We start from the raw sequence: 24,655 nt of genomic DNA, 5'->3' as shown, positions 1-24,655 counted from the left end.
AAATGTGAAAGTAAGCTCCTTTTAAATAGTTGCTGTGTAGCAATTATAGCAGAGAAGTATAACCCTTTTTTGTCTCCTGTTTTTCAAGTTATGGACCTTCTCTATATGAACTGATTCTTCTCTCTGTTAATAAAAACGGCATGTAACTCTCATACTCTTTGTTTAGGTAAGAATCTGACAGTCAGAGGTCTGTGTTTTTGGTCTCTCCCCATCCCATGCACGTGGGAGAAAAGGGAATTGCCAATGTCCCTCCTCTACTTTAACAGAGAACACTGACAAGTATGTCTACTTTTTCAAAAACAGAGATGTCATTTTAAATATTATTACCAGGGCAATAGGTTTTTTAAAGTTTTTATGAATATATTTCAAACATATGGAAAAGTAGAGAAAATACTACAATAAACCCCCAGATATCCATCACTCAGATTTAACAATTATCAAGATATTGCCACATTTGCATCATCTTTTTTTGTTTTCTATTATTACTACTGAAGCATTTTACAACTCTCAGATAACATGTCAGTTTATTCCTGCAAAGTTCAACACGAATCTCTAAAAAAACTAGATTTTTTTTTGCATAACTACTATGCCATTATAACACCTAACAAAACAAACAATAATTCCTTAGAATCATTTAATACCCAGCCCATATTAAAATTTCTCCAATAGTCTCAAAAGACATCTTTTACAGTTGGCTTGCTCTAATTGGGATCCAAACTAAGTCAACTCATTGCATGTGATTGTTGTCTTATAAATCTGTTTTAATCTAGGAATAATCCTCCTCCCCTCATTTTTTTCTTGCCAGTTACAAAAATTGAATCAGTTGAATGTCCTACACTCTAAATTTTTGGTATCCTTTCACTTTTTTTTTTTCCACTTAATCCTCCCTCCCTCATATTTCCTATAGACTGGTCGTTAGCTCTGAAGCTTGATTTGATTTAGGGTTAACTCTTTTAGAAAGACTACTTCAAGGTAGTTCTGTGTACTTTCTCTTCTAGTGTATGGGGAAGCAACAACACCTAGTTGTCTCACTTTCATTAAATCCTGTTAAGGAATTATCTATTCACTCATATTTTATTGTGTGTTTTTTTTTTTGAGTCGAATATGTGTGTTGAATTTGGGCAAGTATTTTAGACATCTATGGAAATAGTTGCATGATTTTTCTAACTATTAATATAATAAACTGATGAAATTATACTAACAAATTTTCTAATAATAACCTCTTCTGACATTCCCAGAATAAATTCCACTTGTTAATGATGTATTTTAAAAATGAGTTTGAGTTCTATTTACTGATGTTTTATAAGTGAGATAGGTCTGTAATTTTCTTTTTTGGGCAATCTTTATCAGGTTTCAGTTTTTTTTTTTTTTTTTTCTTTCACTAATTTTTAATTAGATAGCAGATGAGAACTATGTTAGGTGAAGGGAAAGACAACACACAATACAGGAGAGGTCAGCACAACTGGACTAAACCAAAAGCAAAGAAGTTTCCTGAATAAACTGAACGCATCAAAGGCCAGCATAGCAGGGGCGGGGTTTGGGGACCAAGGTTTCAGGTGACATCTAAGTCAAAATAATAATAATAATAATAATAATAATAATAAAAGGTTTCAGTATTGTTAGGATTACTTCATAAAAAGAATTCGAAAGTTTTTGTTCTTTTTCTACACTCTGGAACAAATTGAGCAGCATAGCGCTTATCAATACATAGGCTATCTTCAAATGTTTGATGGAATTCCTTGGCCCAGAGAGACCTTGGGAGGGGTGTGCGTGACAAGGAACAGCCTGACTACTTTTCAGGGTTTTCAAGTGTATTTCATAGAATTATACAAAGAGATCTCTTATTTTTGTTATTTCCTCTGTTTCAAAAATTATTTTTCCTGTGTCATTTTGAATTTTCATTAACTTATATTTTCTCTAATTTTATTTTTTAAACAGCTTTTTTTAATGAGCTTTTCTCTTTTCTAACTCATTAATTTATGCCTTTATTTTTATTAATTCCTTCTGCTTAATTTTAAGTACATTCTCTTCCTTTTTATATTCTTTTGAGTTGAGAATTTAATACACTGATTTTCATTTTTGCTCATCCATTGAATGCGATGGATTTTCCTGGAACACGGCTTCAGTTGGATCGCATGCACTCTGACATGCTGCAGTTTTAGAAACGATGCAGTTTCCTTTTGTAATCCTTTTTACTTTCAGCAGCTCTTACCACATAGCTGTTCATCTTGCTTGGTCCCATTGCTGTTGGCGACCTAGCCACACTCACCGCCCCTCCTCATTCTGAGAGTTTGGGAAATTCCACCCATGTGTTTTCTTTTGCTACCTTGTTAGTCTGCTTCGTTTTCAGTAGCAGTTTTGGAGTGATGACTCAAAGCTTCTACAATGATCTCGAATCTGCAAGTTCTCCCAACAAATTATTTAGTAGTACAACCGGGCAGAACTGCAGGTTATTGTCACAGAACGTATTAACATTTCCTCAAGTCTGGGTGCCCTTGTACAGGTCTCTGGCTAGAAGCAAACTCTTCAAGGACAGTTTTATAACCCAGAATAGTAGCTCTTTATTATTATTATTTTGCAACTAAAGGGAAAGAAAGAATTTTTTTCCCTTTATTACGTGATTTCTTTCACAACCAGTTTGTACAGCCTACAGTTTCAAGGCCAAGCACAGGCATTCAACTAGACTGAGACAGAAAAGCAGGCCTGGAAAATGTAAAACATACAATATGGACATAAAGCACAGAACAAGAATTTTGACAAATGAAATCTGGGGCATATACTGCCATATCTTCAACTAAGCCCACAGCTTTGGAAAGGAAGCAAAGGTCAGGGTAAAGGAAATGCCTACTTAGAAATTCAGATGAATAAGAGCTGCGATTAGTCATTAAGTATTATCATTGACAAACTTCCTTCATGGTACTTTAAATAGATATGATCATTAGAGGTTTATGAATTAAAATTTACATAAATAAAATAATATGAATAAAACGAGGGGGAAGAAAAACTGAAGAAGATACAGGTCCCTTTGGCATATCTCTTATTTCTTCTAGAGTAGACTGGGAAGTTAGAGAAATGATTTCTCATGAAGTTAGAACAGAACATAAACTGAGACTTCCTGTTGTGGAGTCTTTGTTGATAGGCCAAGGCTAAGAAGAGTGGCTAAAAGTGTCCCCATATTGTAGAAAGAAACCAGGCACAAAAACAAAAATTGCTAAGAAGGGGCCCCCCAAACAACTCCTGGGACCCCTAACTCATCATCTACCTGCAGAGATTAAGGCTTCAGGAGGGGAGATGTGAGAATTTCCTTAAAAGGCACTGCTGGAATCTTGTGAGTTCCCTTCTCACCCCCCCCACCCCCACCCCCCCACCTTCCCCAGCAGAGCCAGGAGTGGCAGAGAACTAAGGCAGATCATTTCAGAAGTTTTACTGAACTTGACCTGTGGTTCCCAAGTTCAGGAGCTGAGTGCACCGTCACCTGTGCCTGAGTCTGTTAAAGTGTAAAGAAAAGAGGCTGGCTTTTTTTTTTTTTTTAGTGGCCGGAGCTGACTGGGATAAAGAAAAGACCATGGACTGTATTGGGAGTTGTCTGCACATCCAGAATTTGATGGAACAAAAATGCCAAGTTTCTTGTAGGCTAAGGGACCAAAAGACTTTGCCAGGGAGAACAGTGTATACCATCAAAACAGGAGCTGAGGAGGTATAATAAATGGTTCTCCGTGTGTTTGGGGGGAAGCTTTGAACTCAGATCAGATTGGATTTGTTAAAATCTAAAGTTTACTGTTTTAATATCTGACAGTAACCTGAAAAAGTACAGGATCTCTCTGAGTTCTCACCCAGGGATGAAGGGGAAGACCCAACAAGTGGGGGAAATACAAAGTTGCTTCTGGCTTGCACCCTGCTGGGCCCAGCTCTTTAGTGAACCTTCATGCTTAAAAGAAATACAGTCTGGCATACTACCTACAGTGGTGCTTCTCAAACTTTAAATCACCTCCAACTCATGAGCCACCTGTGCATCACCTCATAAACATTCAGATTCTGATTCAGTACATGTCTGGAGTGGGCCCCAAGATTCTGCATGTTTAATGAGCTCCCTCCTGATGGCTATCTGCTGGTCCCCACACTATACTTCTGAGTAGTGAGGACCTAGGGCAGTGCTCTTTAAACTTCTGTGTGTATCAGAATTACCTACAGAGTTAATAAATCCAGGGGCACAGGCTTGTTGAAGTAGGACAGGGTCTAGGTCTCTTCAGTTTTACCAAGTTGCCTATGTTCTGATACACACCAATGTTTGAGAAGCTGATTATGGATCCAAAACCCAAAAACCTGTTGTCATTGAGTCAATTTCGACTCATAGCGACCGTGTAAGACAGAGTAGAACCGCTCCACAGGGTTTCCAAAGAGCGGCTGGAGAATTCGAACTGCCGACCTTTTGATTAGAAGCCAAGCTCTTAACCACTGTGCCACCAGGGCTGCAATTATGGAGCAGTGGTCCTCAAAATCGACTACATGTTACGATCACCTGGAAAGCTTTCAAATGCACTGATCCTTGTTCCTGTCTCCATATTCTGATTTGATAGGTCTGGGGTGTGCGACTTAGACACCTGGGTTTTCTAAAGCTCCCCAGGTGATGCTATTATGCAGCCAAAGGTTCAGAAATACTGCCCTAGAAACGCTCTAAAAAAGAAAAAGAAAAAGAAAAAAAAATCCATCTTACTTTACTACCAACTATCAACAGAGCTACTGAAAAGTTGGAATTTTTATGGGAAAGACCTACCTGCTTGGTCTTCACTCTCTGGATCACTGCCATGGAGATTTGATTAAATGGTTTATATCAACTTCATTGAAGGCATTAGAATAAGTTTCATGAGGACAGGGTCCCTGGTGTTTGTATACTATTTGATAAATTCTAAAAATACATTAGTGCAAGAGTGGAAAGAAATAAATAGCCTTGCAAAATAAATACTGGTCTCTAACATACTTGATTGGAGTCATTTAACGTACTCGATTCCCATAGGAGTCATGTATCCTAAAGCAGTATTTTAAAGTTTAAATTCCTAAACAAGCTGGAAGCAGGAAAGTCTAATGACTTTGCCAAATGCCTTAAAACAGATCTTCTCCATTACAAACATTCTTTCCCTAGACAGACAATGATACATCATTATCACTTAAATAAATTCAACTAAACGTTGGAGATATGAAAGTACGTGGTGAAAACTGACAACACACACATATACACACTCTGATAGTTTATTATCTTTATGCTTCTAGACCTTAAATTTGATCATTAAAATATCCCTTTCCCTCTTTCTCTTCCTCCCTCCCTTATTTTCTTCTTTCTAGAAATATTAAATGACTATAATGTGATAATATCTGCTGACCTTTTGGTTAGCAGCCAAATGCTTAACCACTGTGCCACCAGGGCTCCGATAATAACTATGCTAGGTACAAAATACAGATATATGTAAGACACAGAGCTTATATTTTGTAGTAGACATGTAAACAGAAAATAAGAAAAAAAAAATTTTTTTTTTAAGACCAACATTTAAAAATCAGTACACTAATGATGATAAAAAATGAGGTACACGATGCTATTGAGGCAAACAATCAAGGAAAGCATTCTGGAAGAAGTAACCCCTGATCTGAGTCTTAAAGGATAGTTAAGAGTTACTCAGAACTTGAGAATTTCTGTGCATACCAAGCCAGTAATAGGTACGAAGCCAGTAGACAAGAAACAACGTGGCTATGGAAGATCATGGTGAGACATGCCATGGACCCAATGACACAGGAAAATAAAAAGCTCATATTTGTAGATAAAACAAAACTTTCCTCATATGGAAGGCAGGCTCTTGAATATTAACGTGGCCATAATTCCCAGTACTGTTTGATTGTCCACCATTTTGTCATATGATGTGATTTTCCCATGTGTTGTAAATCCTACCCCTATGATGTTAATAAGGTGGGATTAGCACAGTTATGTTCATGAGGCAGGCTCAATATACAAGATTACGTTGTATCTAAGGCAATCTCTTCTAGGATATAAAAGAGAGAAGTGAGCAGAGAGACAGGGGGACCTCATACAAAGAACCAAGAGCCATGAGAATAGTGCATCCTTTGGACACAGGGTCCCTGTGCTGAGAAGCTCTTTGACTGGGGAATATTGATGACAAGGACCTTCCTCCAGAGCAGAGAGAGAAAGCCTTCCCCTGGAGCTAGCACCCTGAATTTAGACCTCTAGACTGTGAGAGAACAAATTCTCTTTATTCAAGTCATCCACTTGTGGTATTTCTGTTATAGCAACACTGGATAACGAAGACAGTACCTAATGGAACAAAAGATACAGTGATTTTACATATGACCTGCATACTGCTCACTGTGTACGTACTGTATTGACAAGGGAATTTTGGGCATATCTTTGTGAAGAATTAGGGAGAAGGTGGAATGCTTTATCCATTCACTTAGATGTTTATATTATATATATCCTTGGTGCTGCTTGTTTGCTGATGTAGGAGAAAGTCCAAGTAACTTTGAATCAGCTTTGAATTCTGTTCAGTCTCTGAACACAAACCAACCTCTGTGGTCTGACCTTGCTCAATGGCATGCTGTAGAAAATGAAGGAAGTATAGAGCAGCTGGAGCATATGCTGTGAGTCAGGGAGTGGTGGGAGCTGAAGAGGGAAGCTGGGGCGTGATCATGACAGCACTCATTAAACTGCAGTAAGTGGGGCTGTATCTTGGTGGCAGTGGGAGAGCCATCAAATAATTTTGAAGGTTGTAATATAACTAGATTTTGCATTTTGGAATGATCAATCATGGCAATATAAGAATAGACTCAATAAAGAAACATTAGATTAGAAAAAACATTGTCATAATGATCTGGATGAGAGATGATCACCAGAATGTCTGTGGCAGTTGAGGCAGAGAACACAAAAAGTCTGCTCTGGATACGGAAAAGACAAGGTTCACCTGAGGCACCTGGCACAAGGACACAGGGAATGATGTAAGCATTTTTTTCACTGCAAAGAAAATGCATCTCCAGAGGGTATGAAGTTTGCCTCCACAGTTAACATGTGATCACCATGAATCCAAATTAAATGTGTTCATCTGGAGAAAAGCAGCACTGGCGGATGTCTTCTCCTTTATTAAGCAGTGAGAACAATCGTGACTGAGAGCAGCTGCCTCATACTTGAAATTACAAAAACAAACAAAAAAAAACCATTGTTGTCGAATCAAACTCCCACTCACGGCAGCCCCATGTGTGTCAGAATAGAACTGCATTCCATGGGGTTTTCAACGGTTGATTTTTTTGGAAATAGATCACTAAGCCTTTCTTCTGAGGTGCTTCTGGGTGGACTTGAACCTCCAACCTTTCAGTTAGGAGACCAAAAAAAAAATCAAACCCAACCCATTGCCATCGAGTTGATTCCAACTCACAGCGACCCTGTAAGGACAGCAGGCAAGCATGTTAAATCATCTGTAACACTCAGGGACTTAAAATAAAGTTTAAAAACACAAACGCCTAAGCCTTAGACCAAGGCTCCCATAACCACATGCACTGAGCACATGGACCATGCTCCCCACTCTTTACTGGGACCATATGTGCATTTGGTGTGAATTTACGTTAGGACAAAGTGGTTATATATCATATTCAACATATACACACTTGTTTGCCATTTAACACACACACAGTGATCCACGCATAGCTACACACACATACACATAGGTAACTGAACTGTGCTTTCTTTAAGGTCCTATGCTTCCATAGTCTCTCACAGTTCACACAAAAAGTAGGATGGACACATTCTGAACATAACTTTAGATCAATCAAGTGATAACAACAAATCCCACTGAGATACAATGATGTAACTCATACATAACTATCGTCTTATCTTCCAGCTCTTGAAGTCAGGGGTATTATTTATGTTTTTTGTCATGTGATACAGAATGAGCATCTCAATTTTCTCAAAGAATCTACTAACAGAAAAGCAGTTATTGGAGATTCTGTAGGAGAGAGACTGAGGTTGGTATGACAGTTCCTAAATGCTTTCACCTACTTGAACTACAATACTTCGCACCTAAAGTAGAAACAATACATTCATTAACTCCAAGCGTCCTTTTTTTTTTTTTTTGGTACAGGTAAAGAGAGAGATTAGGATTAGTTCAAATTTATACTAAGAAATAGAGTAGAACTACTTATAAAAATACTGACTCCTAGTGTTGACATCATCTTCTCCTGTTTGTTTTATAAAGCACTGGTAACTCGACTTGACGGCAATGGGTTGGTTTGTTTTGGGATGCTATTTCTCACAATAGAAGATTACAATTAGATAAATGGTCTAATAAAATTGAATTTGATAACTGTTGTTGTCAGGTGCCATCGAGTCAGTTCCAACTCATAGCAACCCCATAGGACAGAGTAGAACTGCCCTAGAGGGTTTCCAAGGCGCGGCTGGTGGATTTCAACTGCCACCTTTTGGTTAGCAGCTGAGCTCTTAACCACTATGGCACCAGGGCTCCAATTTGATAATCAGTACTTCCCAAAAAACCATGCCATGAACTCTCACTTGATTTACAAGATTAATTCCTCTCAAAATGGCAGCCAATATTTCCTGGGTGCAGTTAGTAGCAGTGCTTACATAAAAAAATAAAGTGAAACAAAACTTAAGTTACTAAAAAATCGTTATTGTTGTTGTATCCCAAAAGTTCTAGAAACCTACATACAAATGGGAAACCCTGGTGGCGTAGTGGTTAAGTGCTACGGCTGCTAACCAAAGGGTTGGCAGTTCAAATCCAGCAGGCACTCCTTGGAACCTCTACGGGGCAGTTCTACTCTGTCCTATAGGGTCACTATGAGTCGGAATCGACTCAACAGCACTGGATATATACAAATGTTCAAGAGTGACAGAGATCCTGTAGAAGCAATAAGGTATAGAAAGTCTTTAATAGCCTAGTAGTTCTGTTTCTGGGTTACTGAATAAGTACTTTTCACTCAGTACTAAAACAGCAAGGAGACAACTTTTCATTATATTCTTAGGCACAGAGAATCCAAAGTCAGAAGTAGTTGAAAATAATTTTTATTTGGTTTTAGAATGTTTTGTAACAGAATGTAAAATATGGCTAATATTCTGCAAATTCGCAAACTTAAGGCACAAGGAAGAACTGGAAAATTATCAACTTTCCTTAATGGTTGAAATTATTTCTTTAATCTTCATTTTTAAATAAAAGAGTATGTCGCACAAGTTTGAAATTGCTATCTTATGCTTTGTGTTTAACACCGTCCCTGAATTGAAAGAAATGAGGTCTTTTATTTAAATTTCACCCTAGGCTACAGGTGCATAAAAGGGTTAAACTAAACAAGGTATCAGGTTGTGGCAACCTCACCACACATATCGGAACTGAAACTGCTGGTTTGTGGACTGTCAGTTTTCACTGCACATGAAACATCTCAAGGGCTACAACTGTGTTTTTTTTAAACCTATCCCAATAACTCAAAGCAATTTTGACTGAATGTATGAATAAATTATGTTAATAAGTAGAAAACCAAAGTTTAGATAGTTTTAACTGTAAAATCTGAAATGAAATTTGTAGTCACAAGATGTGGGCTCACATCTTATTCCACCACTAATTATGTCATTTTGACCTCCAACTCAGTGAAGCTCAGTCTTCTTATCTGAATAAAAGGGGTAACATTTGACCTACCTATCTTCAAGTAGTTGTTAAGGCAAAATGGGAGTCCCTGGGCAGTGCAAACCATTAACGCACTTGGCTGCTAACCAAAAGTTTGGAGGTTCGAGTCCATCTAATGGTGCCTTGGAAGAAAGGTCTGGTTATCTACTTCTGAAAAATCAGCCCCTGAAAACCCTACTCTGACACATATGGGGCTGCCATGAGTCGGAGTCTACTCGACAGTGACTTTTTTTTTTCCTTTGGTAAGGTAAAATGAAGTAACGTATGTGAAAGTCCTTTGTAAATACCAAATATTGTCATTAATTCTACTGCATAACATATAAGAAATTTATGTATAAAATAGGACATATTTTTAAGATTCACTCTAGCACTAACTCGTATTAAAATATATATATACCATATATACCAGTGATTTTTTTCCCAAATAAAAAAGCTTACCTTCTCTCTTCAGCCTACAAACATACTCAAAGCTACACACACAAAAACACCCTTCCTTCAAGCACAGCGGCCGCTCTTCATCTTCTCTAGCAAACACTGTCAAAGAAAAGCTGATTCTTCAAAGCTCTGAAATCTGACTCAGCCACCACTGCCCCTAGAGCAGCTTCATGATGACAAACCCGCTGGGGTCTTCTCAGAGCTTACTGTATTTATCTCTGAAGATTTCTTTTTGAGTACCACCCACACCTAGTCTGGCTTCTTCAACACCACAATATTCTCTTTTTCCCTTACTTCTATGGTTAAGAGCCCTGGTGGAGCAGTGGTTAAGAGCTTGTCTGCTAACCAAAAGGTCTGCAGTTCAAATCTACCAGCCGCTCCTTGGAAACCCTACAGGGCAGTTCTACTCTGTCCTACGGGGTTGCTGTAAGTCGGAATCAGGCAATGGATGGATTTTTCTATGGTTAATCTTTTTCACTGGTTCAACTTCTTGTTCTTGAAATACAGATGCTCTACGAAGTTTCACCTTGGGACCTCCTTTCTCACTCTCATTCTGCTCAGATGACTCAGCCTGCTCCAACACACTCAGGCATCATCTCTGCACAGAGGACTTCCAGATCTGGGTCTTGATCCCAGGCTCCCTCCTAAGTTCCAAATCTGTATTTCTAACTGCTGATCAAGTATTTCCACCTGAAATCACTTCAATCTGTCTAAAATCAAACTCATTATCCTTCTCCCTTGTCCCAAACCTCTTCCCTGCTTTTGTTGCCACTCTTGGTAGTTACCTCTTCCTGTCAAGTGTATCCCAACTCATATCGACCCTAGAGGACAGAATAGAACCGTCTCATAGGGTTTTCAAGAAGCAGCTGGTGGATTCGAACTGCTGACCTTCTAGTCAGCAACCTGAGCTCTTAACCACTGTGCCATCAGGGCTCCTCTTGCTGTTCTTGGTAGTTAGCCACGAGAAAAAGTAAAAGTGGCTTCTCCATGCTTCCTCACCTTCCAGCTCCATTATCTGTTACAGGATCTATTGATACTATCTATGAAAGGTTTCTCTAATCCATCTACTCTCTTCTCTGTTTTAATTTCCACTGCCTTCATTCAGGCTTCATTATTTCTTGTCCGAAGTATTCTGACTGCCTCTTAACTACTTGCTCTGCTTTGGTCTCTCACAATTGGAATCCACCCTGTTAACTATGATGCCAAGGAAATAAAAACACTCCTCTACTTTTGATCCCTGCCCATTGCCTGGAAAATAAACCCCAAACTCTTAGACATGGCATTTGAGACCCCTACTAATCTGTTTCCAACCTGTCTTTCCAGTCCTAACTCCTGCCCACACCCTTCTCTTGTTTTGCACTTCTACAGTTTCATGCCCTAGTTCGTGGCGTTCCCTTTACCTGTTATGGTTGTTCTACACTTGTCAAAAGCCTGTGTATCTTTTGGGCCCATATAAAATATCATTTTCTCTGTGATACTTTCTCTATCCTGCCTTCCAGACAGAATTAAGCCCTCCTTCTCTGTACTCTTCTACTGCTATTAAAATTCAAGCTGTAGAAGTGTATATCTCCTCCACTGCATTAGACTCAAGGGAAAAAGTCTTACTCATCTTGATTCACTTATGTTTAACACAACGCCTGACGAATAGAGGGTACCCGTAAATACTGAACTGAATAGATCTACTCCTGATTCATTAATAAATAGGGAGAGCAAACTTTAAGAACAATAATCCTCATCCATATAACATATTAGCTATATCATACTGATTTTTTGGTCAGTTTTCTTAGAATCAAATGAAAATCATTTGCCTCTGAATAACAGTGAAAATATACCCTAAGATGAATGCTCCACTGTAATCCTTTTGGTTTTAGGTAACTTAGGCAGCTAAAATGCTCTCTTGCCGATGGTTTGGAAGGGAGACGGGGAACATGTATGCAAAAATCCAGCCAAGTATCTATAAAATACAAAGAAATCCAATATGAGACCTTTACTAGTGTTATTAGAATATCAAGGTAAGGATCATAAACTTTATTAAAGTCTTTTTGTATATTAAAGAGTTAAAGCAATTGTAAAGACTAAAAATAATATTAAATCAGTCAATTAAAAGTAACCTTAAGGAAAATTAGATATATGCCAAAGGGGCAGTGCTAAATCACTGTCATGAAATATTTTTGTCTAGCTCTACCTAAGCCATCGCTAATAAATACTAATTTAATGAAATTACATTCACTCTTGCTCTATGACTGTACGCCAAGTATCAGCAAATTACAGCCTATGGGCCAAATCTGGCCCCTCACCTGCTTTTTTTGTAAAGTTTTATTGGAATACAGCCATACTCACTCATTTCTATATTGTTGGCATCTGTTTTTGCTCTAAAACATTAGAATTGAGTAGCTGTCACAGAGACTGTATGGGCCTCAAAGCCTAAAATATTTACTACATGAACCTTTACTGAAAAAAACTGGCCCATCCCTTGCAGACAGTTGGCAATCTAGTTGAAAACCAAGCCAGCCTGTGTATTTGAGGATTTCTCATTATTCTAGAATTTAGAATTTCACACATAAAAACCAGTCATGAAATGTTATATTTATCAATCTCAATATCCATACATAAAATTATCCGTTATTAGTAAGTTGTCATTAAAATTTTAAAACTGGCATTAAGAAGATGCTGTGATGATGCCTTTATCAAAAGACTATACAGAGCCCACGTGATTCTGGTCTAGAGTAGTTGAGGGGTTCCCATTCCTATTCTCAGTGTTGTACTTACTCTTTTGACTCTCTTACAACTGTCAGTCTAGTTCCATTTAGGAGTATAAAATTACTTGGTTGAACATCAACCAAAAGTTAGATTACTTAAGCGAACCAATAGGTTGGAATATTGTACGGCTTAGAACCCTGCCTCTTCCCTTGGCAGAAGTCTAAGTGATAGAAATATGAAGAAGATAAAAACCAATGTTTCAGTCTCTCTTCAAGTGATTACTAACAAATTCACAGTGCTCAACTAAACAATCAAGGGCTTAAAGGGCATCTAAGTAACTCCACTGACCTTGCAGATAAAGTTCCAGACCACAGTCACCTAGGGACTTGCCTGCACACACCTTACAGTCCATTAGTGACATTCATTCTTGTCTCTTGATTTCTAGATTCAGCACCCTGTTCTTATTTCTCATTTTTCCTCATAGCACATGACAGAGTTTTGCAACTGTTATGCATTATACAAGTATTGTTAATATTAATGTTCTTTATCTGCCCCTATGCAGAGATTTCTCTTTAAAAATCAAATTAAAAAAAATAAAGACATAGGCACATTATACTAGGAAATGTACAGATATCAAGTACATAAAAAACATAAGGAGAATACATACAGGAATTTTTAAAGAATACTTTATTTCTGTGCTGCCAACATATCTAGGCCTAACCAGGAAAAGCAGTGGAGCTTGTTAGAATAGAGTATGCCACAGAAAATGAAATTTTCTACCACTATTGCTTCTCTAAAAAGTAGAAACTTAATTTTTCCTGCAGGAAAAAAAGGGGCAAAGCTAAATTTAATTGGTTACTAGGTTAGCATGAATAAAAAAAAAAGAATAGTCCCTTAAAATTCCCTAACCAATTATTTTTAAAAACAGGGTGAGGGGAAGGTTAAAAGACAGAGAGAGGGATTGAGAGAGAACCTAACTGTACCTCATTCTCTAACGGATATGAAGCCAATCTGTGTACCAAAACTAAGGCCATCTCGAACATGGGAGAAAAACTTGTTGGGATAGCAGGATGTACAGAGGTCGAGATCCTGGTTCTGGTCCTGAATATTCTGTGGAAGAATTCCTCCCCGTTCTAGAAGTACCCTAAGAATAAAAATGTTTCAAAAGATAGCATGAGTTTGTTTTACCAATAGCCAAAACTGTATGAAAAAAGTAAAGATATCAGTATGAAAGAGTTCTGGGAAAATCTGCTTGGAACGATGTAAATTGCTGTTCAGTTACACGGACTAGCCAGGAAATGGTAGATTTTATTAGCATTTGTCATACATGAACTGGACATCCTTCCATATTGTCCAGCAGACATGACCTGGATACAGAATTTTATAATCAGTTACTTAGTCAAGTGGAAACTTTCAAAGTTACCAGGTATTTGTAGATGGGATTCATTGGATTCGGACACAACATGAGTTTTAGTCATCCGGCCCTACCATCTCCTTTCCACCTATCAGCTGGATTTTGCACAGGAAAACTTGTTTCGCCATAAATGCTTTATATGAAATATGACTACAAATTAGTGATACTTATTCCACTCCACAAGTCACATTTAAAAATCAATTTCAATTCTCTATACTTATATACTAAATGAGGCAGAATATGGGCAAGGTTTGGCTGAATGGAAGAGAAGCATGATTCAAATTAGACAGCAATTTTCCTTTGCAGAAATGACAAGTATTCTTTCAACAGATATTCACAGGAAAATTTCATAAATTCAAGACACCATAAACATACACCTTGAAAATGTGTGTTTATATTATCTAATATCTTTATTAAGAAATATATCCTTCTAGTTAGAGAATAAGAATCATATAAAAAACATTAGCTTCCTCATCGTTTATTATAATTAGGAGAATTTAGCTGAGGAATGATTGTGAAGTAAAGTACATGCTAAATTTACATGTGAAGAAAAAGAAGACCTCATAAAACTATATGCCAACTGTTTCTTCCTTCACTCTTAAGTCAATAAGAGATGCCAGATAGTCAACTGAAATGACGATGGATTTCATATAGAAAGTAAGTTTTTGTGAATATATGTATATCAGCTTTTTAAATGTCTACCACCTGAATTTTCCTGAATAGTTTTCTGAAATGGCTTTGACTTCAGAAGCAATAACCAAAGTTGCAGAACCAGAAAGAAATCAAACGTACCTGGTGGCTTTACGAATGTCAATATAGGGATCTGGCGAGTCAAACAGTCGTACGCATTTAGGATCAAGGTTATGAAATGCCTTTGCTGATTCCCTTGGAAGAGTAAAACAGCAAGGTCCTACTGAAGGGCCCAGTACGACAATAATGTCTTCCAAACTACAGCCATATTCTGCTATCATAGCATTCACTGTAGCCATTGCAACACCTAACAAAGTACCTTTCCAACCTAGTAAACAGGAAGAAAAAGATGAAAGGGAAGTTAAAACACAACAAAATTTCACCTTAATTTACATTTAAGTTAAAAATGAACAGCGTTACTTTATGTTTTCAAAGCCCCAAAATACTATATGCATCGCAAAATTAATTATTATATTATAGTACTTTTTTTTTTTGTACTGGTTTTTAAATGAGATACACTGTATAAAGTATCTGGTAAAGAAAAGACACTTAATGAGAGTTCCCTTCCACTTCCTTTTAGAAATATCTTATCCTTCAAGTTTCCTCTGGGCTTATACTCTCTTAAGCCTTCTCTCTCACCCCCTCACTTTTTATAATAAAATAAACCTGTTCTATTTCAATTAACAGTCCCTTTTCACACCCCTCCGCATTTGCCAAACTTTCCTTTCCAATGGATCCCATGGTTTTTCTAATATCAGACCATTTTCTTTATTCTTGCTCTCATCCAGTTACCAAAGACAGAAATCTAAGAATAGGTTTAGTAACAAATAATATTCCCATTTTATTTCCAGGAACTGAGATTCAAATTTAAAATAACTTTCAACAACACCATATGGCAAACCTGACTTTTAGTCATCCCATTCCATTAATTTAGCTAGATCAAAAGAAAAACACATCACTTTCTCATCTACGGTCTAAAAACTAAAGCAGGCATAGATTTATAAGCAGAAGGGAATTAGAAAGGTTATTCCTCATTTCACACAGAATCGTATCCACTCATAGTCTAAATACGATTTTAAAATACTTCCAGAAAACAAAATTCTATAACCTTAACATAATATAAACCTATTGTCGTCAAGTTGATTCCAACTCATGGTGACCCCATGTGTTAGACAGTAGAGTTGCTCCCCTGGGTTTTCTTAGCGTCCGAATCGACTTGATGGCAATTGACAACAAAAACAACAACAGTCTTTATGGAAGCAGATAACCAGGCCTTTCTTCTGCAGAGCCGCCAGATAGGTCTGAACCTCCAACAATGTAGTATCTAAAAAATTCTTCTTCACTCTTATCTTTGGAGGATAATTGGATCAACTAGACTGCACCTGTCAAAGTGTCTACCTTACACAGGTTCTGGCTTTTGCAAGTTTTACTGTACAGTTTTTCCAATACTATAAAAATTAAGAAGATTCTAAATGATTGAGTATACTTACCAGCGTGAGCAACCCCACATGCTTTTTTGACAGGATCTGCAAAAACCATTGGTATACAGTCAGCACCAAGAGCCGCTATTGTGACCCCTCTCTGATTTGTGGTTATTCCATCATAAGATTCAGGCTCCCTCCTTCCCATAATCCAGACGTCATTGGCATGATCGGTCTAATACCAAAGGCATATAATAAAAATATTTTGAAAGTGGGCTTTATCATACCATAAGCTTTTTCAGTATTCATTTCAGTACAAAATAATGAAACCAGTTTAAGATTACTAGCTTTCACTAAATATACCACTTTTTATATACGGTAGTGGTTAAGTGGCTCGACGGCAGTGGGTTTTATATACGGTACAGAAGGAGCCCTGGGTACAACGGTTAAAGCCGCTCGGCTGCTAACTGAAAGGCTGGTGGTTTGAACCTACCAGGAACTTCACGGGAGGAAAGACCTAGTGATCTGCTCCCGTAAAGGTTACAGCCTAGAAAACTCTATGGAGCAGTTCTACTCTGTCCTATAGGATTGCTGTGAGTCGGAACAGACTCAACGGCATACAACAACAACACATGGTAAAACATCAAATTTACTTATCATTTAATGCTTTTAAACTTTTGATATTATAATCTCTGAATATTTTAAAAATCCAGTCAAGTCCATCATCAACACCTCCTGCAGGAGATGTGTTTATCTCTACTCGTAGCACTTTCTATGATGCACTACTTTAATGGAGGAAGTTAAATTAATTATTAAATCAGTAACATTCCTACTTTTTCCTAGATTCAGATAAATAAGAATTCTGAAAGCAACACAGCATTGTTCCAATCTCACCAATTGTGACACTAGTTTCTCTTAGTGTTAAGAAAATAATGGCCTTTTCCCATCACCGTTTAGTCCCCTTCTTTCTAAAGGAAAAAGGGCAGTGGTACCATACTCCCTGAGAATTAGCTGTATTTTTAGAAGTGAGGAGCGCCAGGAGCAATATATATACCACGGAACTGATATTTAGGCTGTGGTGTTCAGATATACATAACACAAACATTATCCTAAAATTTTAAGAGAAACACCAGACGCAAAAGTTAAACGGCTTGATTAAAGTCCATGTAGTCACTGGCCAAGTCAAGAATGTACTTTAGACCTTGCACAATATGAAGCAAAAGTTTACCTTTATTCGGTAAAATTTCTCTGCATTAAATCCTGCAGCACTTGCTAACCTACGCAGATTTTCTTGAACAACTGGCTTGGGATCTCTCCGTTTGGAACTACTGAAGAGATTTAATGAGCTGAGAGTTGGTAGGTAAGAGATCCCACCTGCTCTTGTAGTAAATCCATGTATGAAAATATCTGTTGGAAGACAAGTAGTGAAGATTAAAAAAGAATGCCATACAATGGATTGTAAAGCATTATAAAACCCAGTCTCTCCATAAGACACACCCTGCTCATTTTAATCTTCACTTCCTTATATCGTTTCTAATTTCTACAGCACTTTGTACCTTAAAAGTATTATTACATACTACTCTGTTTTATGTTCTCTATGGGATTATTGCTCATCAAAAAATATCTTCTGTCCTATTTGTCTTTGTATGCTCAACAGCATATCCAAAAAAACCCAAACCCATTGCCATCAAGTCGATTCTGACTCATAGCGACCCTACAGGACAGAGTAGAACTGCCCCATAGAATTTCCAAGGAGCGCCTGGTAGATTCAAATGCTGACCTTTTAGTTAGCAGCCATAGCACTTAACCACTGCACTACCAGGATTTCCACCCAACAGCATACAGCTCATAGTAAATGTATTTTAAGTAAGAAGATTGATTATTTTAAATTTCACTTTTACCCACACCTCACACCATACACAGAAACTAACTTAAAATGGATCAAAGACCAAAAGATAAAACCTAAAACTATAAAGATCATTGAAGAAAAATAGGGACAATGACAAAAAAAAAAAAACCCATTACTGTCCAGTTGATTCCAACTCAGAGCAACCTTACAGGATAGAGTAGAACTGCCCCATAGAGCTTCCAAGGAGTGCCTGGTGGATTCAAACTGCCAACCTTTTGGTTAGTAGCTGTAGCTCTTAACCACTATGCCACCAGGGTTTCCAGGGACAATGCTAGGGGCCCTAATCCATGGCATAAATACAATACCAAACATAACTAAAACGCACAAATAGCACAAGATAAACTAGATAAACGGAACCTCCTAAAAACTAAACACTTAAGCTTACCAAAAGACTTCTCCAAAAGAGTAAAATGAGAACCTACAGACCCGAAAAAAAATTTGGCTATGATGACATACCTGACAAGGGTTTAATCTCTAAAATGTATAGAAAGCTTCAACACCTCAACAAGAAAAAGACAACCCAATTAAAAAATGGGCAAAGGATATGCGTAGATACTTCACCAAAGAAGGCATTCAGGCAGCTAACAAACACGTAAAGAAATACTTGCAATCATTAGACATTAGAGAAATACAAATCAAAACTACAATGAGATACCATTTCACCCTGATGGTACTGGCACTAATCAAAGAAACAGAAAATAACAAATGTTGGCGAGGTTGCGGGGAGATTGCTGATAGGAATGTAAAATGGTACAACCACTATGGAAAACGGTACGGCACTTCATTAAAAAGGCAGAAATAGAAATACCACATGACCCAATAATTCCACTCCTAGGTATATATCCTATAGAAGTAAGAGCCATTACATGAGTCAACATATGCGCACCCATGTTGATTGTGACATTATTCACAATAGCAAAATGCTGGAAACAGCCTAAGTGCCCATCGAGAGATGAATGCATTAAGGAACTGTGATGCATACACACAACAGAATACTACGTAACAATAAAGAATAATGATGAATCTGTGGAACATATCACAACATGGATAAATTTGGAGTACATCAGGTTGAGTGAAATAAGCCTACCACAAAAGGACACACATTGTATGGACCACTATTACAAAGGAACAAGAAAAGTTTTGCACACAGAAAAAAAGAAAATTCTTTAATGGTTATTACCAGGGACGGGAGGGGAAGGGAGGGAAAATTACCAAGTAGATAGAAGACGCATGGTAATATTGGTGAAGGGAAAGGCAATACACAATATGGGAGAAGTCAGCAAAATGTGACCAAGGCATGGAAGGACATTGAGAGGACCACAAGAACAAAGAGTAACAACGGTAATTACTATGGCGTAGACAATCCTGCGACAATAGTATTAACTTGTGAATGGATACACAGGTAGATAGGTATGCCAAAAGATGTGGGAGGGTGTAAGGGAGCACACCCACCTGCAGATAGAGGTTTAATGATGGATATTTCTACATACATAACTGTAGGTGCTGCTTACGTACTACTATAGACAATAGAGCACACTGGGGTCACAGTCAGGGTGACTTCTTGGACATAACTAAACACCTCATGGGAAAAAGTTCCTAGGCTCAAAGGTGACAGATCATAGACTCTGGACATCTACGTCGATTGGCACAACATAGCTCATAAAGACAAAGTTCTGCATCCTGCTTTGGTGAGTAGCATCTGGGATCTTAAAAGCTTGCAAATGGCCATCTAAGATACAGCTATCAGTCTCTTACCATTAAGAGCAAATGAGAGTGAAGAAAACCAAAGACTCAAGAGAGCAATTAGTCGAAAGGACTAATGGACCACATGAACCACAGCCTATACAACTCCAAAAACAGAAGAACTAGTAGTGCCTGGCTAACACTACCAGCCACTCTGACTGGGATCACACAGAGGGTCCCAGACAGAACAGGAGACAAACCGTAGAATAAAAAATCAAATTCGCAGAAAAGACCAGACTTACTGGTCCGACAGAGACTGGAGGAACCCCCAATATTACTGCCCTAAGACACCCTTCTGAACTGGAACTGAAGCCGTTCCCAGGACCACCTTTCGGTCAAACCATAGACAGGCCCATAAAATACACACTAACACGGAAAGTAATGTGCTCCTTAGAACAACCAATGATGTGAGATCAAAAGGGCAACATTTGCCCACAGGTAAAGATGAGAAGGCAGAAAGGGGTTGAAAAACAGGGTGAACGGAAATGGGGAACCTAGGAAATGGGAAGGGTGCTGACACATTATGGGGAATGAAACCAATGTCATGGAACACTTTATGTACAAACTATCAAACGGGAAACTAATTTGCTCTGTAAACTAATTTGCTCTGTAAACTTCCACCTAACGCACAATAAAATAAATAAAATCTTAAGAAGCAAAAATAAATAAATTTCACTCTTTTATGATCACTTCAATGAATTGAGGTTGCAGAATTTCTAAACAGAAGGTGCTCAGGCTCATAAATCTAATTTTAAAGGGGGACTGAAGGATTTGTCTTAGAGCTGAATGTACATAAAGCTAATTTATTTATTCAGTGTGGCTTTGACGGTGCTGATGGCCATTCTCTACCTCTTGACACATCATGGTGCAAGTAATGCAAAATCCCATAAACCCACAACCGTCAATAAAAGAAGGAAGGAAAAAAAGAGGTGAACAACCTCTAAAGAACGGCTGGTTTTTCACGTACACATTAAAAACAACAGATAGTGTTTAATATACCTGGAATCAAAGGAGATGTGATAATGGTTAACTCTCCTTTCAGTGGGGGCAGACTTCTCAAATATGTTTTTATTTCATTCTGGATTTCTTCTAATTCTTGAGCTGTAATCATGTTTATTTCATTGGACTGTTTCCAGAGGCCTCCCCACAAAGTCATCTGTAAATCTTCAAACTCAAAACTGTAAACATCAGTGAAGAGTTGATCAATAAAAGCCTTCATTAATGTCTTCCTGTACACAGGTACAATTACCTTAATTCTGCTCAGGTTTTTTTCATCAATTTTCTGTTTAATGGTATACAGGGTGGCAACTATGCTGGAATTGCTAAAAGTCTCAAATTCTCTCAAAAGAAAGGATAACCCATTGTTTGTTTCTAGTTCACAATTACCACATTCGTCATCCTTTTCGCTGTTGATGTTACCGCAACACATTATGCAAAAGAACTTGGCACTGGCAGCATGGTGGTATCGGACAGCATTCAAAGCTTTCAGTAATGTCTGCTGATGGTTTTTCTGAGAGTTTAATTTCAAACCAAACAGATCAACCAACACTGCTTCTGCCATCCTTCAGTATTGTAGAAAGTTCTTCAAAGAAGACTTTTGCGCCAAATAAGTCACCTGTTCAAGAATAATTAGCATAAATAAGGACGTAAAATTGTATCAATCTTCCTATGGTTATAGCAGAAAATTGTGGCTAAATAAAAAAGAATTTGCTTTCATCTGAAAATGTAACCGGTGAAATGTTAAGGATGGACTTCTCCCAGAAAACCTAGCCTACTATTTGTCAAAAGAGAGTCATGATAATCAATGGAAAGCAATCTCTTAATCTGTCTTGTGCAAGTTTTTATACATCTTTCCAGCAGAACAATTCCTATGCATATATACAACAAATTTCAAGTAGACTATTACTTGTTGACTTAAACGAAGTCCTCCTTTTAATTACAGGGTGTCAACCCATGTGATATGTCATTAATCCTAACATGATTGGCATGTTAGGTCACATCCCTTCATATGAAATATCAGGGCCTTAAGTTCACCAGGTTAAATGGAGCTGCACCTGAAAACCACATTTTTTAAGGAAAGATAAAAGCTGAAAAGACTGATAAATTTCCCTTCAAGATTTACACAGTGAGTCGAGATCGACTAGACAGCAATGGGTTTGGTTTTTTAGATTTACACGGTACTCCTGGTAGTGCAAACGGTTAAGCGCTCAGCTGCTAACCAAAGGTTGGCGGCTGGAACCCACCCAAGGGCTCCATGGGACAAAGACCTGGCAATCTGCTTCAATAAAACTACAACTCAGAAAACCCTATGGGGCAGTCCTGCTCTAACATGTGGGGGTCCCTGTGCATCAGAATGGACTGGAGGGTACCCAACAACAACCAGGCTTGGCAATTTCACAAAAGCGATTGCTTCCTAAGTACTTTCCTATACATCCTCCCCAGGCAGATTTTCTCACCTCCACCTTGCTGCTGGCCTCCCTCTGCCAAGGGCAGTTGCCCCCTGACACCACTCCCAACCTCCATCCCCTCTCCCATAAGGCTCCCGCTTAAGTTCATTTCTCCAGTTTGCAAAACGCTAAGAGAAGCGGGGTGGTGGTGGTGGTGGGGTGACCTCCGCCCTTGCCTCTGCTTTTTAAATCCCAAGAAAATGTGTCTGTGCTCTGCCCATCGCTTTGCTCTGTTGTCGCCCGGTCCCTGCTCCTCATACGTGTGCCCGGGTCAGTGGGGCTTCAGGATGCAAATCTCCACCTGCCCTGGCACCCCCATTGCCTACTCATCGCCCTCTTGTGAGACTTTTAACGGAGAGACACACACTCAAGGCTGTTGCGCCTGTCCTTGCCTTCTCGCACTCCCCAAGGTCCGTTAAGATTTGGGGTCTCCCCCACCCCCGGTATCGCCCTCAGTCTGAATGAAACCTGGAAGCTGCGCGCGTGTCACCTGGAGCGATAAGCCGGGCCCCAGCAGCTCTGTCCTCTGGTGGTGACGCCCACCTCACACCACCTCACCTCACCTCACCGCGGACGGACGGGACCCCCGCCTGGCATCAGCCGGGGCTTCTTGCTGAACGCCCGCCGAGGTACGGGTTCCCGCAGGCAGCGGAGGGCAGGGGTGCGGCCGGCGGGCTGCAGGGAGGAACAGAGGTCTGGAGGCTGAGCTGCGACCGCCGCGCGTGCACCGTGCGGACGCCGAGAGCCGAGCCCGCGCACAGGGGAATCCCGGGATGAGCCAATCGCCCGCCCGTCGGCGGCCGGCTCAGCAGTTCCGGGTCAGGGCGTCCCGTCGAGCTTGCAGCCCGCGGCCCTACCGAGGCGAGAAGAGGAAGAGGAACCAGAGCCGCGGAAGGGCCCTCTGGCCGGAGCCAGGCGGGTCGGGGGCAGGCAGCGGGGAAGGCTGACAGGCGGGGCCGGGAGGGAGAGGGGGCGCGGGGCGGCGGGCGGGAACGGCGGGGCCGCGAGGGGGAGTAGAAGGCGGGACCCGAGCGGGGCGCGGGGCGGCGGGCGTGGTGGTAACGCCTCTGCGGTCCAGGACCGCAGCCGCAGGCTCCCTTTCGCAAGCGGGAACCCCTTCAGGAGCTCCCTGGAAGTCCGCTCTTGCAGTTGCTCTGGGAGGATTCGCTGAGCTAGCAGCGTGGTCACGACTTTGGGTTACTCACCAGAGCCCAGACCTGCGAAGCTTCTCACGTTAGCATTTGGCAGTTAGTCCCCTCCAGAGTGCCAGCAAAGGGCGTCCTTGGGGGAACTTGTTTAATAGTTTGTTTTGACTTTCCCAAGAACAAGTTGATGGTCCTTGTTCGCCTTTTTTCACATTTTGCCTTTCTTGTTGACAGGACCAGCAGTCCTTACTGCTTCTTCACTTGGATTGACAGATTTCCTAGTAGGAAATTAGAACCCTGCTGGCGCAGTGGTTAAGAACTTGGCTGCTAACCAAAAGATCGGCAGTTCGAATCCACCACCCGCTCCTTGGAAATCCTATGGGCAGTTCTACTCTGTCCTATAGGGCCGCTATGACTCGGAAGCCACTCCACGGCAATGGGTTTTTGGTTTGGTTTTTTTAGTAGGAAATTTTTAACCCTTAAAATTGTGATAAAGGGGCAAATTAGATCTTCAAAGAGTACAAGGATTTATTTAAAATATTGAGCAGTTACCATATGGAAGGCACGAGCTGTTGTTAAGAAAAAGATATCTAGTCTTCAAAGAGTAGGAGAAAGGGTGCTTCCTGGTGAACTGATGTTTTAATCATCCAGTGCTGATATAACAGATATACCACAAGTGGATGGCTTTAACAAAGAGAAGTTTATTCTCTCACAGTCCAGTATGCTAGAAGTCCAAATTCAGGGTGCCAGCTCCAGGGGAAGGCGTTCTCTCTCTGCCGGCTCTGGAGGAAGGTCCTTGTCAACAGTCTTCCCTTGGTCTGGGAGCATTTCAGCACAGGAACCTCAGGTCCAAGGGACACACTCTGCTTTCTTGGTGGTATGAGGTCCTCCTGTCTCTCTGCTTGCTTTTCTCTTATATATCTCAAAGAGATTGGCTTAAGACGCTTTCTAATCTTGTGTATTTCATCAGTTGCCACTAATTCATCTCATTTCATCATGCTGATAGGATTTACAACACATAGGGAAATCACATAAGATGGTGGACAGTCACACAATACTGGGACTCCT

General features: G+C 39.6%; 1 protein-coding gene across 8 annotated transcripts; it reads right to left on the bottom strand.

Annotated features, from left to right (window-relative positions):
- Nucleotides 1–5,399: 5,399 nt before the first annotated feature.
- Nucleotides 5,400–23,138, bottom strand: LACC1 (laccase domain containing 1). Of its 8 annotated transcripts, none has more exons than XM_023551267.2 (7): nt 22,911–23,137; nt 20,995–21,610; nt 17,572–17,750; nt 16,413–16,578; nt 15,025–15,250; nt 13,802–13,962; nt 5,418–12,072 (listed from the first exon to the last, which is right to left on the bottom strand). In XM_023551267.2, exons 2-6 carry the CDS (start codon nt 21,554–21,556, stop codon nt 13,803–13,805), a joined length of 1,293 nt encoding a protein of 430 aa, XP_023407035.1. In that variant the 5' UTR covers nt 21,557–21,610; nt 22,911–23,137; the 3' UTR covers nt 5,418–12,072; nt 13,802. The 8 variants fall into 8 exon arrangements, with proteins under 8 accessions (XP_023407040.1, XP_064126166.1, XP_023407039.1 ...); XM_003412605.4 differs by having other exon boundaries at nt 22,933–23,137; XM_023551268.2 differs by having other exon boundaries at nt 23,006–23,135.
- Between the last annotated feature and the right edge of the window lie 1,517 nt (nt 23,139–24,655).

Source organism: Loxodonta africana, chromosome 17, assembly GCF_030014295.1.
Source record: "Loxodonta africana isolate mLoxAfr1 chromosome 17, mLoxAfr1.hap2, whole genome shotgun sequence".
Classification (NCBI taxonomy): Eukaryota; Metazoa; Chordata; class Mammalia; order Proboscidea; family Elephantidae; genus Loxodonta; species Loxodonta africana.
Note: the sequence above shows the minus strand (reverse complement) of the source record. Positions and strands in the feature narration are given on the sequence as shown.

What these genes read in the sequence shown, in the direction of transcription:
- LACC1 (XM_023551267.2), bottom strand. Translation starts at nt 21,556, where the DNA reads ATGGCAGAAGCAGTGTTGGTTGATCTGTTTGGTTTGAAATTAAACTCT. An exon ending in CACATCTCCTTTGATTCCAG is followed by an intron (nt 17,751 to 20,994) that starts GTATATTAAACA and finishes GTCTTCCAACAG; the next exon opens with ATATTTTCATACATGGATTT. An exon ending in ATGTGGGGTTGCTCACGCTG is followed by an intron (nt 15,251 to 16,412) that starts GTAAGTATACTC and finishes CCTGTTTACTAG; the next exon opens with GTTGGAAAGGTACTTTGTTA.